At 35.6% G+C, this 18,940-nt stretch overlaps 2 protein-coding genes across 10 annotated transcripts in view; one reads left to right on the forward strand and one right to left on the reverse strand.

Annotated features, from left to right (window-relative positions):
- The window catches only part of RALGAPA1 (Ral GTPase activating protein catalytic subunit alpha 1), a 1,007,748-nt gene extending 997,731 nt beyond the window's left edge, over positions 1-10,017 (forward strand). For 8 of the 9 annotated variants that reach the window (XM_053697738.1, XM_053697739.1, XM_053697743.1 and 5 more), the window contains one exon: positions 6,530-10,017. In XM_053697738.1, coding sequence (XP_053553713.1) covers positions 6,530-6,675 — 146 coding nt within the window. In that variant the 3' untranslated portion in view covers positions 6,676-10,017. The remainder of the gene's footprint in view (positions 1-6,529) is intronic. The other variant, XM_053697740.1, reaches the window with a different exon arrangement.
- Positions 10,018-14,290: 4,273 nt separating this feature from the next.
- On the reverse strand, positions 14,291-15,700 carry INSM2 (INSM transcriptional repressor 2). Its single transcript, XM_053689664.1, has one exon. The coding sequence runs from the start codon at positions 15,698-15,700 to the stop codon at positions 14,291-14,293; it is 1,410 nt and encodes a 469-aa protein (XP_053545639.1).
- Positions 15,701-18,940: the final 3,240 nt, after the last annotated feature.

Below are 18,940 nucleotides of genomic sequence, written 5' to 3' on the forward strand. Positions count from 1 at the left end.
TAAATACCACGCCCCCTACCCATAATCCCCAGTCATTCTCTTTGCCTGTAGTAGTTGCAAGGAGATGGTAAAGTTAGGTGTCTGTAAGATTCTACAATCAAGAGTTTGTTATTTTCAAAGCAGGACAAGATGTTCTGATCTTTGCTAAGGGTTTAGCCGTAGTCCATTTCAGTCTCTTCAGAAGAGCATTGGTAGCTTTTAAGCATTTGGGAACTTGGGGGGTATAATCCCCTCTGGGCCTCCCAATTGATTTATTGCTGCCCTTGTCAGAAAGCCTGTTTAAGTTGGCACAGTCTTTTCATTTTTCACAGGTCCATAGGAGGAGCGTGCCTCTTAAACTTTGTGAGCTGCCTGCTGCAGGGCAGTTATTTTTATGGTAAGTGCTATATTATATTCTTATATTGGCACTTAAACGGTTAATTCAGTTTTTCTGATGAGGGGTTATATTACAGGGCATTGACAAGGTTCTGGCTCATGATTTTTTTATTACTTTGTATGCGATTTTAAGTTTAATGTTTTTTGCAACATCCGGGTGTGTTGTGATGTTTTGGTGGGCGGAGCCTGCTCAGGAGGTAGTTTTTGGTGCACTTTTTCAAACCAGGAAGTGTTTGTTTTATTTTAGTGCAGCTCTGGGCTGTGTACAAGTGGCTGTTTCTTTGCTGCAGAGAGGTTTCAGTCCGGAGTGTTCCTATTTTTTCTCTGTTTGATCAGCAGGTTCAGGTAGGCACTTCAGCAATCTGGCTGAGGTGTAGAGGTGCCCATGTTTATTTTACTTTTATAAAGTTTAAGTTTGTTTCTATAAATATCTGTGTTAAAGGGCCATAATACCCAAATGTTTAAACACTTGAAATTGATGCAGCATAGCTGTAAAAAGCTGACTAGAAAATATCACCTGAACATCTCTATGTAAAAAAGAAAGATATTTTACCTAAAAAAATCCTCAGTAGCCACCTCCCATTGTAAAGCATTTCTAAGCAGCATATTAGTGTGTCTGTCCCGGGACAACTGAAGGGATGAGCATCGTGAACTCTCATATTATTTCACCAATCAGGTAAAGGAAGCTTACTATGAAATCTCATGAGAGTTAAGTCAAATCTCATGAGATCACAGTAAGAGTTCATGACCTCAGCACTGCTGATGCTGATTGGCTGCTGTTCATTTCTTCATTTTTTTTTTATTTTTTTTACCTGCAGCTGGGAGCAGCTGAGTATAACTTTTTACACAGAACTAACTCTACTGAGCTGAGGAGATTGTGAGGTAAAATATCTTCCTTTTTTACATAGAGATGCTCAGGTGATATTTTCCTGTCGGCTTTTTACAGTTATACTGCATCAGTTTCAAGTGATTTAGCATATGAGTATTATGTCCCTTTAACGTTACTTTTTCCCCTTCTCCAATTTAAAAATAAATAAATAAAAAATAAATTGTTTTCTATTGCTTAAAGAGTCTTGGTAGACAGTGCCTAAGGTGGAGGGTGATATTTCTACTTTGGCTAAGAGAACTACTATTCCCATAGATAGTTGTTCTTTTCAGGATCCTATGGATAAGAAGCTTGAAGCTTTTCTCAAGAGGATGTATGTTCATCAGGGGTTGCAATAGCAGCCCTCGGTGTGTATTGCTACTATCACTAGTGCAGCAGCTTATTGGTTTGATGCGTTGTCTGATTCTATTCGGTCAGACACTCCTCTTGAGGAGATACATGATAGGATTTAGGCTCTTAAATTGGCTAATTCTTTTATTTCTGATGCTTCTCTTCAAGTTATCAAATTGGCAAACATTTCTAGCTTTGCTGTTTTAGCTCGCAGAGTTTTATGATTAAATTCCTGGTCTGCGGATGTTTCTTCTAAACTAAGCTTTTGTCTTTTCCTTACAAGGGTAAGACCTCAATTGGACCAGGTCTGGCTGAGATTATTTCTGATATTACGGAAGGTAAGGGTCATTTTCTTCCTCCGGATAAGACATATACAAAAGCGTCAAAGTAATTTCGTTCCTTTCGGAGCTTCTCAGCTAAACCTTCCTCTTCCAAGCAGGAGCATTCTAAGCCTTCCTGGAATAAGGGGAAGCAATTTATAAAGCCTGTTACTGACTCAAAATCAGCGTGAAAGGTCTGCCCCCGACCCGGGAGCGGATCTTGTGGGGGGCAGATTTTCTTTTTCGCTCAGGCTTGGGTTCGGAATGTTCCGGATCCCTGGGTGGTGAACATCATATCCCAGGGTTACAAGCTAGAGTTCAGGACTTATCCCAGGGGCAGGTTTCTTCTCTCCAGGTTATCTGTAAACCAGATAAAGAGAGAGGCGTTCTTGTGTTGTGTCCAGGATCTTTCCGATATGGGAGTAATAGTTCCTGTTTCTTTTCAGAATCAGGGTCTGGATTTTTATTCCAATCTGTGCGTAGTTCCCAAAAGAGAGGGAACATTCCGTCCTATTCTAGATTTCAAGAGTGTGAACAAGTTTCTCAGAGTTTCGTCTTTCAAGATGGAGACTGTTCGTTCCATTCTTCCTTTAGTTCAGGAGGGTCAGTTAATGACCACAGTGGATTTAAAGGATGCGTATCTGCATTTTCCTATCCACAAGGATTATCACAAGTTTTTAAGATTTGCGTTTCTAGACAAATATTTTCAGTTTGTGGCCTTTCCATTTGGTCTTGCTACGGCTCCCAGGATTTTTTCGAAGGTTCTGGGAGCATTTTTGGCAGTTCTTTGGTTATAGGGTGTTGCAGTGGCACCTTATCTAGACAATTTTTCTGTTTCAGACGCCATCTCTTCAACAAGCAAGCTCCCTCAAGAAGATATTGTCGTCTTTTCTGCGCTCCCATGGTTGGAAGGTGAATTTAGGAAAAAGTTCCTTGATTCCCGCTACAGGAGTGGTATTTTAGGGAACAATAATAGATTCCCTAGAAATTAATTTTTCTCTGACAGAGGCCAGAAAATCAAAGATCTTCAATCCTTGTCTTATTCTTCAGGTCTTTCCCTGGCCGTCAGTAGCTCAGTGTATGGAGGTTATTGATCTAAGCGTGTTTTTTATGAATCCTTTATTGAAGCTATGATTCAGGCTCATAAGCCTGTGTCTAGAAAGATTTATTATAAGATTTGACGTATATATTTGTATTGGTGTGATTCCAAAGGTTTTTCTTGAAATAGAGTTAGGGCTAGATTTATCAATGCTGAGGCGTACAGGGGCGCGTATACGTGCCCCTGTTCGCCTCAGCTCGCCTGTGGCGGGGTGCGAAATTACCCACAGGTAATTAACATTGCACACAAGCGCAATGCTGCGCTCGCGTGCAATCCCGCCCGCGCACAGCCAATCATGCGCGGGCAGGAGCTGTCAATCTCCTCGATCGGACTCGACCGAGGAGATTTCATTTCGCCACAATAGAGGTGGCGAAGATGTTAGGGAAGCAGCGGTCTGGTGACCGCTGCTTGATAAATTGCGGCGAGCAAGTTCTTGTGAGAACTTGCTGCCGCAAGGGCTTGATAAATCTAGCCCTTAAAATTCCTAGGATTTTGTCTTTTCTCCAAGAGTGTTTGGAGAAGGGTTTATCTGCTAGTACCTTGAGGGGTCAAATTTTTGCTTTATCTATTTTGTTGCATAAACGTCTGGCAGATATGCCAGATGTTGTCTTTTTGTCAGGTTCTGGTTAGAGTCAGGCCTAGGTTTAAATTTGCTACTCCTCCGTGGAGTCTCAATTTGGTTCTTAGAGATCTTCAACATGCTCCTTTTGAACCTATGCATTCTTTGGATATTAAGTGTTTATTCTGGAAACTTTTGTTTTTGGTTGCTATTTCTTCTGTTCGAAGAGTTTCAGAGCTTTCAGCTTTGCAGTATGAATCTCTTTTCCTTATTTTTCATTCTGATAATGTAGTTCTGCATACTGTCTTAGTTTTTCTTCCTAAGGTGGTTTCAGATGGGAATATTAATCAAGAGATTATTGTTCCTTCCTTGTGTCCTGATCCTTCATCTCATAAGGAACGTTTGTTGCACAACCTAGATGTGGTATGTGCTTTAATGTTTTATTTACAGGCAACTATGGATTTTCGCCAGCCTTCTTCCTTATTTCTTGTTTATTCTGGGAAGAGAAAGGGTCAGAAAACTACGGCTTCTTCTCTTTCTTTTTTGTTGAGGAGTATTTTTCACTTGGCTTATGAGACTGCTGGACGGCAGCCTCCTAAGAGAATCACCGCTCTTTCTACCAGGGCTGTTTCTTCTTGGGCTTTTAATAATGGAGCTTCTATGGAACAGATTTGCAGGGCTGCTACTTGGTCATCCTTACACACTTTTTCAATATTTTACAAATTTGATACTTTTGCTTCGGCTGAGTGGTGCCTTCTGTTTAAGTTACCAGTCTTGTCCCTCCCTTATCATCTGTGTCCTCTAGCTTGGGTATTGGTTCCCAACAGTAATTAAGATGATCCGTGGACTCACCATGTCATTAGAAAGAAAACATAATTTATTCTTACCTGATAAATGTATTTATTTCTTTGCACAGTGAGTCCACGGCCTGCCCTGATTTTCAGACAGTTTGCTTTTCTATAAACTTCAGGCACCTCTGCACCTTAGATTACTTCCTTTTTCCTTTCCCTTTGGTCGAATGACTGGGGATTGTGAGTAGGGGGAGTGGTATTTAACAGCTTTTGCTCTGGTGCTATTTGCCTCATCCTGCTGGTCAGGAGTCAGATTCCCAACAGTAAATTAGATGATCCATGGACTCACCGTGTCAAGAAAGAAATACATTTATCAGGTAAAAATAAATTTGTTTTTTCTTCTTCTTTCATACAAGCTTTTAGTGCCAGTCTGAAAATGCAGGTCTCAACTGTTTATTTATGCGATTAAAAGGACAGACTCAAATGCTCAGTCATTTTGTTCAGGTATTGATCATGACATGCAGCATTTAGGTATGCATTACATACCTTCATGAAATAAAATTTAATTTAAAGGCATCCTACAATGCATGCTCTGTTTAGTGCTAAAATATACTATAACATTTTCAGTGGCGTTTCCCTTTCTATTTGCTTTTATTGCTCTGGCACTTCAGATTGATGTGTTGGTTTGTACAATGAAATGCAAATGCAATAAATTGTATTTCTTCACCCAATACTTCAAAAGCATTCAGCAGTCCCTCCATGCTGATGCTGATATGTAGGTTATTCATTTGAACTGCTTGGGACTTAAAGGGACAGTCAAGTCCAAAAAAAACTTTCATGTTTCAAATAGGGCACGTAATTTTAAACAACTTTCCAATTTACTTTTATCACCAATTTTGCTTTGTTCTCTTGGTATTCTTAGTTGAAAGTTAAAAATAGGAGGTTCATATACTAATTTCTTAGACCTTGAAGGCCGCCTCTAATCTAAATGCATTTCACCACTAGAGGGCATTAGTTCACGTGCTTCATATAGATAACATTGAGCTCATGCACGTGAATTACCATGGAGACTCTGATTGGCTAAAATGCAAGTCTATCAAAAGAACTGAAATAAGGGGGCAGTCTGCTGAGGCTTAGATACAAGGTAATTACAGAGGTAAGACATGTATAATTATAACTGTGTTGGTTATGCAAAACATCTTTTAAAACAACAAAAATTCTGGTGTTGCCTATCCCTTTAATGTGTTCCAGAATATCCAGTGTGGTCCTTTTTAAGTTTCTCAATGGATGTTACCCCTTTTCTAGTCCATCATCCTAGAAGCATGACCTAGTTTTGGTGTTGTCTGATTTTACAGTACTGAGATAAGAAATATAATGTACTGCATTTCTGGTAATATATTGTTTTTCTTGGATACTATTTCTAAATCATCCTGAAAGTAAATAATTTGCCATTTGTATAATTTATGTAGCTACAGAATATATTTGTATACACTAAACTTGGTTACTAAAATACTATCCCCATAAGAATGTTTTGTTATTTATTTGGCATGATTTTGTATGTTGGTACAGATAGAAGACCATTTTTCCATACTGCTTGGGACTAGAAAAAGGTTTGGATTTCAGAATAGTTTGGATTTTGTAATATTTGCATCTGTAAAAAAGCACAGTTTGGGGAAGGGATAGAACCAAGTATAAACAACAACATCTAATGTAATTTAGGCAAAATTGACATGTCATAATACAGCTTATACATGTAACCTAAAGGTAGTTTTATATCATTTTAATACATGTGTATACATAGTACCCCCAGAAAGATAGTACAGTACTGTAATCAGAAAGGTAATATTTGTTGTTTTAAATATAGACAGTCTAATATTTGCATTTTAAAACACACAAAAATCAAATAAAAGACTCAGGCAACGAAGATTGTGACTTACAGGATGGTGGTAAGTCATTTTATATATTTATATATATATATATATATATATATATATATATATATATATATATATACATATATATATATACACACTTTTTTTTCTTTTTCTTTTTTTATTATTATTAATTAGAAAGTTTGGAATTCTGGATTTGGGGATTTGCACCTGTAATATATATATATATATATGGCTTTGATTTTTATTCCATATTTTATTTTTCCTCTTATTCCAGAATCTTGTTCTGCTGAAGAACAGACTGAAAACTCATTGGCTGCTGGCGATGGTTTAGAGTTGGCTTCCACTTTGTCACCAAGGACAAGCAAAAGTCGGATGTCAATGAAGCTACGGCGTTCCTCTGGCTCTGCCAACAAAACCTAAATTTCAATTCCACAACTCTGAGGTGCCCAACATTGACTTGCTTATAATTGGCAGTGCCAAATAAGGAATGTTCCTGGCATCTCAAACATAGTCTATCTTGTTGCAAGATCACACTCCGTTTTTTAATTTGTTTGCTTGTTTGTTTTTTTTACACTTCTATTTTATTTGAGTGAACACTGGACTTTTAGACTTAATTTAATATTTTAGACTTACGACTCTGTGGTTTTAAATTATTTACAATGCAGAGTGCCATATGTATATCTATTGGAACTTTTGGCAATTTATTAGCCGATCTTTATTATAGATCTGGCTAAAATAAGGCCTCATCATGTTGAACTCTTGTTTATAATAATTACTTTTAATTCACTGTGTTGTATATTTATTATATTATTGCATATTTTCACATATTGTTTTAGTTAGAATTGCTTATTTTGGACCAATACAAAAAAATCCATAGATTTTACGTACCTATCTAGATCTTTGAAAGCTATCTGCCATATCTGTGTGTTTTTTTATCGGTCCAGTGAAACCTGATGAGTCCATGAAATCAATACATGTAACGGAACTATTTGTTTAATATTTTATACAATTATTTTATTTTATATAGTCAAGTCACGGGTCTTACTCACTTAGAAAATAAAGTCTTGTATAGCAGTATTTACTATGACAAGTTGGCCTTTTTTTGCAGGGATTATTAGTGTAATGGTCCGTACTGTCTGCAAAATTTCTTATGCTTTTTATATGCCTGAATCAATTTTGATTAAACACTGTGTGCATATTTTTTTAAAACGACATGGTGTTGTATATGCAAAGGAAACTGTAGCAAACCACTGCTAAAGCACAGCATGTGTTATGGCTTGTCTTTTACTGGTCAAGCATTGTAACACAATAATCTTTTAAACTGTCTGGTCATACCTTTTAAGAGTTTTTTTGTTGTTGTTTTGTTTTTTAAGTAAGCCCTAAATACGTTTCAAGATGCACCTTCTATAGAAATTCCAAAGTTAGTTAGTCTAATAGTGTTTCATCCACATCCTGAATATATCTATCAACAAGCCTTCATTCCATGTAAGAGCCCATTCTGCATTATATATTAACTGGGCTCTCCTGTGTATTTTGATAAGGTTGTAATTTCATTTATATTGAGCTCTGTTTTTAATGTATATAGCCTAAATACATTTTACAATTAAATTTAATTTTTACCAACAATTTGAAAAATACATTCTATTTAGAACTTAGAACATATTGTGATAGATCATTCTGTTTGCAGTTCAGTGTGACATATAATTTGTTTATCCGGTTTGGAATGTCAGCTTTGAATGGCTTTAAAGGGATAGAAAAGTCACAATTAAACTTGCATGATTGTGATAGAGCATGTCATTTTAAGACACTTTTAAATTCACTTCTATTTTCAAATTTGCTTTGTTTTCTTGGTATCCCTTGTTGAAAAAGAATACACAAATATATCCTATACTAGTGGGAGTTGCTGCTAATTGGTGCCTGCACACATTTGTCTTTTGTGATTGGCTAACTAGATGTGTTTATTTTGATGCCAGTAGTGCAATGTTGTTCCTTCAGCAAAAGGATAACAAGAGAACGAAGCAAATTTGATAATGGAAGTAAATTGGAAAATTGTTTAAAATTGTGTTTTATCCAAATCATAAAAGAAAATGTTGGCGTTTCCTGTCCCTTTAAAGTATTTTCTTCAAATATTAAGTACTTTGCTTAACATATGCATCAGATTTAAGAAAATGCTTTTTTAAAAAGCAGTCAAGTTTTGCATGGAAAAGTTAATCACTCTAAAGGTTACCATAAAGGCAGGTAAATCTGATAAATTAGTATGCATTAATAATAATTATCATTACAACTTGACTAAGAAAAAAACAAAAAAAAAGGTTGTCAGTGATTTTAGCATTAAGACCTGCAAATTATTTGTAGAACTTTAATAAAGTAGTTTTTTAGTTTGCAGTCACCATAAGTATCATCATCACTGTAGCTTGGCAGCTTTATCATCAACACTGGAAAGCATCAGCTCAAGAGATTATTGTAACAACCTAAAACTCAAACTACCAGCAGGAATGAAACCTTTAGATATAGTATATATTGTTAAGCTATAGCTAGAAAAATAGAAAAAAAAAGATATTGCAATATCTTTGTTTAAAGGGAATAGCATGTCTAGATGACGGATAAAAGGGACTATAAAACCAATTTCTGTATCAAGTGTTAGTGTATAAATATATTTCCATGATACACATTAGGAGTTTTTACTGATATATTAAAAAGTCTGAAAAAGTTAAAATTTTAAAACTTTTTTTTACAACTAGAGAGCGTTTGTTTATTATTATTATTTTTTTCCTAGGATTCTGGGCCATGCTGTATTTTACTAGCAGGCAAATTTCCAGCAGCGAATTGAGAGATATATTTGAGGTTTATTTCATAAAAGACTTTTTAAATAATTTCCCTTAGGTAAGTCTCCTGTCCGATTTAGACTTTGGTGGGTGCTTAGACTTCTAAGAGTATTTAAATAAATATTCTATTATTATGTGTCCCTAGAAGCCAAAGAATATATTTTAGGTAAGCTTAATTAAACCATGTTTTAAATTCAATATTATAAAGAGATGATTACTGAGACAATTGCGTTTTTCCATAACGGTTATTCACACCAGAGGTGCATTTATTTATTATACATTTGAGAAAAAATTACTTAAACCCATCATGTTTTATATGCAAATCATCTTAAATATAAATGTATTTAATTGGTTTATTGATGATACTATTTAACTGCAATTGTCTCTGGGGGAAAAATACATTTTCAGATTTATGTTGATCAAATTATTACTTTTTCACTGTGTCAGTTCAAATATTTCTTAGGTGTAAACAAAGTTCATTATTTCAAAATACAAAGAAAATCTTTCTAATATGTTGAAGTTTGTGTACATAATACAGCCAAACACATGCACAGCATTTGAAAAATAAAATAAATGACCATGTGTAAGCTATGCTATTTCCGAAGTAAAAACACTTTTTGCGCAATTTATTTTTACAGTAAGTATAATGGCATAGTTGCCAGTCTCTCGATTGGTTGTCAAACATATAACAAAAGAGTTCTAGGAAATAGTCTGCAGAAAGCTTATCCGCTATTCTTGACTTATAGCTAGAAACCTGTTGCTGCACTGCCATATTAAAACTGTAAGGACCTTCTCACGTGGGCAATTGTATGGTCTGCATGTGTATCCGAGCTGTGGAAACCTCAGCATGTGATGTCATTTCATGCCGGTTCTGCCCGCTTGTAAGGGCTAGAAAAGATCACATCCTATTTAATAATACAATAAACTATTCTTACCACTTTTTTTGTATTGTGTAATCCTTTTTCGTTGTTTTTTTGCTTAAGTTTACATTAACAATTAAGCACCACGGTGCAAATTATCTGCATGCCAATAATTGTTTTAAAATCATATTGCCATTATTTTAGCAAAATTAGCATTAGTTTGCTGTCCAAGGACATACCCAGTAATAGCCACTTGATATATGTTTAACTTATTGCCTTTCCTGTGGCCAGTTGGAAACAGATATAAATGCGCTTCTGTGCTTATCAAACAATCACTGTGGAAAATGTAGGGTCATGGCTTTGAATGTCACAGGATGCACTTCAGCTTTTGGAAGGCCAGTGAGAAGAAACACATAAATATTTTGCAGCAAAATATGCAATATAAATAATGAAAGTACAATGCAAAGTGGTTTACAGTAAGTAATAAAACATTCTGAAGAAAAATAAAATATTTGTATTTAATGTTCCTTTAGCTCTATCACTGTATACTAAATTCTGAGCAAGTTTACTTTTGCTGGTGTGGTTATTTGGCACATATGTGACACCTATGTGCTCTTTTAAATGCCTAGATTTTTTTCCTTAAAGGGACAGTCTACTCAAGAATTGTTATTGTTTAAAAAGATAGATAATCCCTTTATTACCCATTCCCCTGTTTTACATAACTAACACTGTTATATTAATATACTTTTTACCTCTGTGATTACCTTGTATCTGAGTCTTTGCAGACTGCCCCCTTATTTCAGTTCTTTTGACAGACTTGCATTTAGCCAATCAGTGCCCTCTAACTTGTAAATCCATGGGCATGGTCAGAGTGTTATCTGTATGGCACACAAGATATAGCTCTCCAAAACTGAGCTCTTTATTTCCCCCCCTTCTTCCAACATTCCCCCCCTTAATCTCTCTATAACTGTTGAGAACTCTATCAATACCCCTACCCCACATGCCCGATATTTTGGGGTCACATTTGACTCAGATCTTTCTTTGACTCCTCACTTTCAGTCTTTGGCTAAAGCCTGCCGCTTCCACCTTAAAAACATCTCTAAAATTAGACATTTCCTTACACAAAACACAACTAAGATTTTAATCCACTGTCTCGTTCTTTCCCGCCTTAATTACTGCAACTCTGTCCTCTATGGTCTCCCCAGCTGCCACCTAGCTCCTTTACAATCCATAATGAATGCCTCTGCCAGACTCATCTTCCTTACATGTCGCTCTTCATCTGCTGCGCCTCTCTGCCAATCCCTTCACTGGCTTCCTCTTGCCTCTAGGATAAACACAAAATTATCACTCTGACATACAAAGCCCTCAACTGCACTGCTCCCCCCTTTTATCTCAGACCTTGTCTCCAGATACTCTGCCTCCCGTCCCCTTCCCTCTGCTCACGACATCCTACTCTACTCCTCTCTTGTTACCTCCTCACATTCCTATTTACAGGACTTCTCCAGACTCGCTCCACAAGACACTCCCCTAGTTTTGAAAGCTTCAAGCGCTCCCTAAAGACTCTACTGTTCAGGGATGCATACAACCTATGCTAACCATTCTTTATACCAGTTTCTCTCCTTCATTGCTATCCCCTGAACCCCCTTAGCATGTAAGTCTAAGAGTCCAGCTGTTAGTAGATCACCTTCTTAAGAGCGGACTACAACAGTGCGACTCTTGGCAGGACCCTCTACCCGTTTGATTCCTATAAATGTTTTGTTGTACTTCGCCTTTGTTTATAGCGTTGTGGAATCTGTTGGCGCTCTACAAACAACCGATAATAATAACCAGTAATAATAATAACACATGAACTTACACCCTCTTGTTGTGAAAAACTGCCAAATGCATTGAAATAAGGGGCAACCTTCACGGTTTTAGAAATTAGCATATGAGCCTACCTAGGTTTAGCTTTCAACAAAGAATACCAAGAGAACAAAGCAAATTTGATGATATAAGTGAATTGGAAAGTTGTTTAAAACTGCATTCCCTATCTGAATCATGAAAGTTTAAAGGGACACGAAACCCAATTTTTTTCTTTTATGCTCCAGGTAGAGAATACAATTTTAAATAACATTCCAATTGACTTCTATTATCTAATTTGCTTCATTCTTTAGATATCCTTTGTTGAACAAATAGTGATGCACATGAGTGAACCAATCACACGAGGCATCTACGTGCAGCCACCAATCAAAAGCTACTAAGCCTATCTAGATATGCTTTTAAGCAAAGGATATCAAGAAAATGAAGCAAATTAAATAATAGAAGTAATTTAGAAAGTTGTTTAAAATTGCATGTTCTTTCTAAATCATGAAAGAAAAAATGTGGGTTTCATGTCCCTTTAATTTTGACTAGACTGTCCCTTTAAAATGTTTTTGTTGCTCTGATTTACTAACACAGTTTTGAGCATAAACAAGTCGCATTTGAAGTGTGAAACTATTTTTTTTATAGATGTCATTGTTTTATGTTTTTCTTAAACTTAGAATATCCTGCAACATAGATATTTTAATCATTTATGGTTTTTGTATGTCCAACTTGAAATTTAAATTTATATTGGTTCAAGATCCCTTTTTAGGAGATAATATATTTTCAAAAGACAATTTTGTTTTCGTTTTAATTGCCAAATCAGCCATGCCAGTGGACATCTTGTCAGTAACAGTGTAATGCCTATACTGTTTTTAACTTAGCATTCAAAATAAACATGTCTATTTATCAGATTAAATCAATATATAAATACATAAATAAAAAGGTCTCAGATATACTAGCATAACATTGTTACATGGTGTAACAATATGTTCTGAGAAGAATATTCAATGTTGAAGTAATTGTTAAAATTTTAACAAGAATTCGACATAGATGACATCACAGCAATGGTGAGCATGTGTTCTATTGCCATTAAAAGTATTTGCATCTATGGAACTTATATATATTATAAATGCTTTCAATATTTATTTATTTTTAAACTGCCCAGAAAAAATAGCTCAGATTTAACGTTAACAGCAAAATAATTTGGTAGGCATATATAACCAGTAACAAATGTATTGTATCTGTTATTTAACTTGTTTAAAATGTACTCTGTCACACACACAATCAATCATAAGTAAGGTTACTGTCTATATTATTTACCTTGTTTCATTTAAGAATATTATTCTAGAAATCCTCATGTTAATGTTGACAGATGTGACCCATAGACACAGAACGTATGTCAATTTTAATATATTTGTTGCAAACTATACATTTTTAGACATATTAGAATTTAAACAATTCTGTCAATAAAGACATTTTTAATAAATTGTACTTTATATAGTTAACCAATATCTGCAGTTTAAGAACTGTAATAAATGGCCTTTCTATAACTGTTAAGAGAATATATCTTTTGAAATCCATAAAACAGCATAAGCAACAGTACTGAATGTACAAATACATTTACACCATCTCATTTAAAAAATAAACAAGCATTACCAGTTTTAGATTGAGTAGATATAACAAATTTGTCATTGTAATCCTCTCTACCTTAAACCACAGGAAAAAAAATTGTATTATTTAAATCATTTAAAATGCAACAAATGATTGCAGTAATGGACAGACCAAACTCCAACAAGATGTATGGTACTTACGTAGGCACACAGAATGCAATTAATGTGAGAGCTTAATGTCCCTTTATATTGTGAACAACCACTTTAACACTTAAAATGTAGTTTATGGTAAAGAACTAAATTATATGTAATACAATGAACACCAAGGATTAAATGGTTCAGGAGCAGTCTACTGACATTTACAGTAGGAATCCAACTACAAAAAAAATGTTTAATCCTTTTTAGAAAGGAAACTAATGCCTCTTTACTGAAATTGTGTGAAAGCAATTTAAATCCAGTTTGTGTGTTCAGAAATACATTCATCATGATTTCTAAGTAATGTTTGCTGATCATTTAAAATACTAGTGCGGCGCAATTTATTTAAACAATTACAGTGTCTTGATTTTAAGTGTTTTATTAAATAAGATTACAAGTATGAAAACTGGACTTTAAACACAAAATATAATAAATATATCACTCTAAATGTGACCTTTGGTTTTCCTTTCTTAAGCATTAAATCGTTTTTGGTATCCTGTATTTGCATGTCTGTAAAAAACAGGAATTTAGAACAGCAAACAAAAGAGTTTACAAACTAAAGCAATACAAGACCGGTGTTTAGTTTATTATATGACATAAACATTTGAGTTATTAAATGTGATCAAAGAAACCCTGCGTTCGATTCTATATTACAGAAGCTTCATCAACATAGTTTCGTTATGGCTACAATACAACAACTTTGTCAAAGTGGGATTTGTTTAGGGATATTCTGCCTGCTTTCAGGAGAATGACACTTGTTTTTGTGCATTGTAAGTCCGGGTGAGCTGAAGAACGCCGTAGGACACAGTTCACATGGAAATAGCTGCTGCCCTCCTTCAGCCAGCATTGCTTCTTCCTGACCTAAAGGGATCAGAAGTTCATCTCTCACTGCATGCCACAATCTGTGCTTGTCTCTGATGTCAACAGTGGGGAAAGTACACGGAAAGGAGAGCTGCCCCCGCTCCAGTGGGCTGAAGGGCTGATGTGTGAGCAGGTGTTTGCGTAAGTAAGCATGTCTGCGGAACCTCTTATTGCAGTATAGGCAGTCAAAGGCTTCATCGTCATCAGACAGAGGAAGAGCAGGTGTATGAGCCTCCTCTCTGCTTGGAAAGGAGCTGTTCCCAGGACGGTGGTGCTGATCTGTAAAAATCAACGGGGAGCTGTCCACAGCCTGCAGGTGCTGAATTCGTGCACTCTGTTGGTCCTGAAGAGGCAGCAAAGCGTTCCGGCCGCTGCTATTTTCTTTCCCTTCTGGTGGTATCTGTATCTTTTTTCCTCCTTGTCCGTCACTGTTCAGTGTCCTAGGCTTGTGCCACCTCCTATGTGAGGCTAAGTTAGCAGGGCAGCTGAAAATCTTATCACATTCAGGGCAGCGATATTCAACTCGCACAATCCTGGAGCACTTATGCTGGGCCAAAGCAAAGGGATCTGGGTACTGCTCTTTACAAAGCTGACAGATGAATTCCCCAAGAGGCGGGCGCTTGACCTGGGGGCTACGAGATTTCCGATCTGGCTCTTCAGCTTTGATTTTCAGTCCAAGCACGGGGGAAGTAGTGACTTCATCTGCGAAATTTAATTTTCTTGAGACTTTGTTTTTCTTAGAGGAGAGTTTGTAGGGCCGGGTTGCTTCTTTAGTAGATACACTTGCATGTACTTTTGCTTCTGGTGTGATGAATGGGTTATGCTGAATCAGAAGTTTCTCCATGGAAGCAAAGGAAGGGGCTAACTGGAATGACTCCACGTTAGTTGGGGAGTTCAACAACTTTTTAAAGAAAGTCGTATTTGTGTCTAAAACTACCGGTTTAACTGGATTGAATGGAAGTTGATTCCAGTGTTCAGTCTCCTCTAGCCTGACAGTAGCCTTGACTATCCCTTTATCAGAGGTTGCTTGGGATAGCCCTTCATGGATATCTGCTGTTTGTTGAGTTTGATCCTTTTCAGCAGATCCTGTCACAAATTCAAAATTCGTAGGTGAAGAAGATGTGCAATAAGGGGTAATGACATCCAAAACTGATGGAAAAGGCAGTGCGTTGGGAGGTCCAGTTTCATCACCAGGGATCCGATAAGACCCGCAGTTCTTTCTGTTCCTCTTTACCAAGAATCCCCTCGGCATTTTCGCCTTTCGGGAAGGGTTTTTCTTTTCTTCTCTATCTTCCCCGGGCACAAGATTCAGAAGTAAGGGCTCAGTGATAAGAGAAAGCAGAAAGAGTAACAACGTATCTTGATCACCTAGGTCACTGCATTTATACCAACGGCACCCACTGCTATTCATTTACTTACAAGCAATGGAGCAGCGACCAATGAGGAGTTGGAGGACAGCTGAGGGAGTGCCTCAAATAGCATAATCCCTGTCTTTAATAGACAATGCATTAAGATTAAATGACAGTGAAGACCAAACGAATGATACATATATTAATAATAAGATAATTACTGATACCTTGGGGGCATTTAACTCACTTGCTGCCAAAGTCGTCCTTTGCAGCCCTATGATACTTTACATATTTATTTTATCATTAATGGATTTCTAGTTAACTCTATATACCTTTTGTCATTTCGTTCATAGATGATAAATGCAGCAATTTGTTGTAATGTGTAAATCTGTATTTTAATCATAATTAAATTTATATATTGTTCGCTGGCACTAGTCTTACAGTTTACATCTCTATTTTGTAACTGTATACTTTTTATTTACAACCTACGCATTTATTTGATTTAAAGATGATATTTTGGGAATTAAAATGGGGACCTATGCTTTCCACAAGACAATTATGTGAGCGCCTTAAAACTATAACCGTTATACATTGTAGCTGCCACCACATAACGCAAACACAACATATTTAGGTTAAAGGGCCACTAAACCCAAAATCTTTCTTTCATGATTCAGATAGAGAATACAAATTTAAACAACATTACAATTTACTTCTATTATTTATTTTGCTTAATTTTTTAGATATTCTTTAGTTGAAGAAAAAGCAATGAACATGGGTGAGCCAATCACACGAGGCTTCTATGTGCAGCTACCAATCAACAGCTACTGAGCATATCTAGATATGCTTTTCAGCAAAGCATATCAAGAGAATAAAACAAATGAGATAATAGAAGTAAATTAGAAAGATGTTTAAAATTGCATTCTCTTTCTAAATCATGAAAGAGAAAATGTGGATTTCATGTACCTTTAATGATCCTTTTTTTTAGCTTTCTAAGGAATCATCTGAAAATACATTGATAAAACATACACAGATTATATTTTACTGAGCAAATCCCAGAAAAACTAAAATGGATAATACTGTGTAGTTTCACATCATTTTATATAATGTGTATGTTATGCATGATAAGGCTACAAGTTGATGCTGACATTTTTTATTTTTGTTTATCCACGTTAAATACAGTTTTAAGACATTTTATATCATTTTAACACTGGCTGAAATATTGGATTTCATATCAGACCAGGATTGCCAACAAATCTGCTGAACCTATTGACCTAAAGGATATACAAATTATATTTTCTTTGTTGCATCTGAAAGAGGGTATTTCACAAAATTATTGTTTTGTTTGTTTTAGGGTGCGGGGTTATACCATGGATGTTCCTTTTTTCCTGAGGGGGAGGGGGATGTTTTTATGCTTTTGAGGCATGTCCACCTATAAAGCATTGAGATTTCTGTTGAGAGACAGTTGTAGCAAAAAAAGCACACGTTTTTAAAAATAGACAGCTTGGATTTTTTCCTAGTGTTATAAACTATTTAAAAATTATATTTAAAATGCATAAATAGTGCCATGCTCACAGGAATATTTGCAAATAAATACAAATTCTTTAAAATAAAAAAAGTGACTATTCAGAGTATCCTTTGTACTTATTTTTTTAATATTTCAAAAAAATAAAATAAAGTTTGTGTTCATAAAGCACTGGACACTGTCATGTTGTAACCTAGGATTTCTTCTCTGCTGAAGCCAATTAAAGGGATACTAAACCCATTTTTATTCTTTCATGATTCAGAGCCGGCCAATTTTTGGTTCAGCACCCTGGGTAACGCCTGCTGATTGGTGGCTACATTTAGTCACTAATCAGCAAGCGCTACCCAGGTGCTGAACCAAAAATGGGCCGGCTCTTAAACTTAGATTCCTGCTTTTTCAAACAAAGATAGCAAGAGAACGAAGAAAAAATTATAATATGAGTAAAATAGAAAGTTTCTTAAAATTGCATCCATTTAAGGACAGTTATAAATGAATCACTAGAGTGTGCAACCAATGACTGTAATATAGTAGTTTTAGTTAAAATATTTTTATTTTTATTTTTGTATCTAAGTAAACATAGAATATCAAACAGTAATATAGCGGTTTTAAACAGACAACCTGCTTGATCGCACCATTCAGATAAATGTAGCTCAATTTTTTTATTGAGCAACAATGTAGCAACTATTTTTTATTGTTTTAAAAAATAGATAATCCCTTTATTACCCTTCCCCCAGTTTTGCACAACCAACATAGTAATATTAATATACTTTTTACCTCTGTGATTACCTTGTATCTAAGCTTCTTCTAACAGCCTCTTGATCACATGGCTATTTATGTAACGGGTATACCCCGCTCATACAGCGGGTTTGGGACCGGAGCCCCGCTGTAAAGTGAAAACAAAGCGGTTTTAGCTTTCTTTTCACTTGCCAGTGTGTTTAAAAACATGTTTGAACTAACATATATTAGGGGTGCAATAGTGCTATGTCTAGTTTAAACTAGCAGAGCACAGTATTCAATTAGTTTTCAATAAATACTGTACCTGTAAAATAGTGACAATTACTGCAGTTAAATTTGCCAGACTATAACACTGAGACACAGATTGCACTGTAATGCTGTAAATGAAAAAAGAGAATGATATGGAATCTAAAAGAAACCATAAAATTCAGGCAACACAGGCGCTATACAGCTTAAAATAGAAAATAAAAATAAAAAGTGTATTTTATATGCATATAACGCCAGATATATGTGTGAGTGATTCTATATTGGGTGCAAACTATATAACCAAAGAAGTGCTAACAACAACAATATTGTAAAAAATATTCTTATATTTAATAATAAAATGTTAAAAAATATATAGTAGAATACAAGATTGCAATTGTGCTGATCAGACGCAGAAGTAAAGTGTAGTATACAAACAGCAACAATGTCTCAAATTATACAATACAGATGTAACAATACAGAGAGCAATGGTGGAATGTGAACGATCTCTTGATATATCAAGTCATTCGATGTGGCGGTCTTTACTTGAGCCCAGATTGAAGGAGAATTCCAATCTTCAATTAAAGACCGAGAGTCGGTGATTCGATCCTATAAGTTGCTCTCAATGGCGCAAATCTACAAA

This window comes from Bombina bombina, chromosome 1, assembly GCF_027579735.1.
Source record: "Bombina bombina isolate aBomBom1 chromosome 1, aBomBom1.pri, whole genome shotgun sequence".
NCBI classification, from domain to species: domain Eukaryota; kingdom Metazoa; phylum Chordata; class Amphibia; order Anura; family Bombinatoridae; genus Bombina; species Bombina bombina.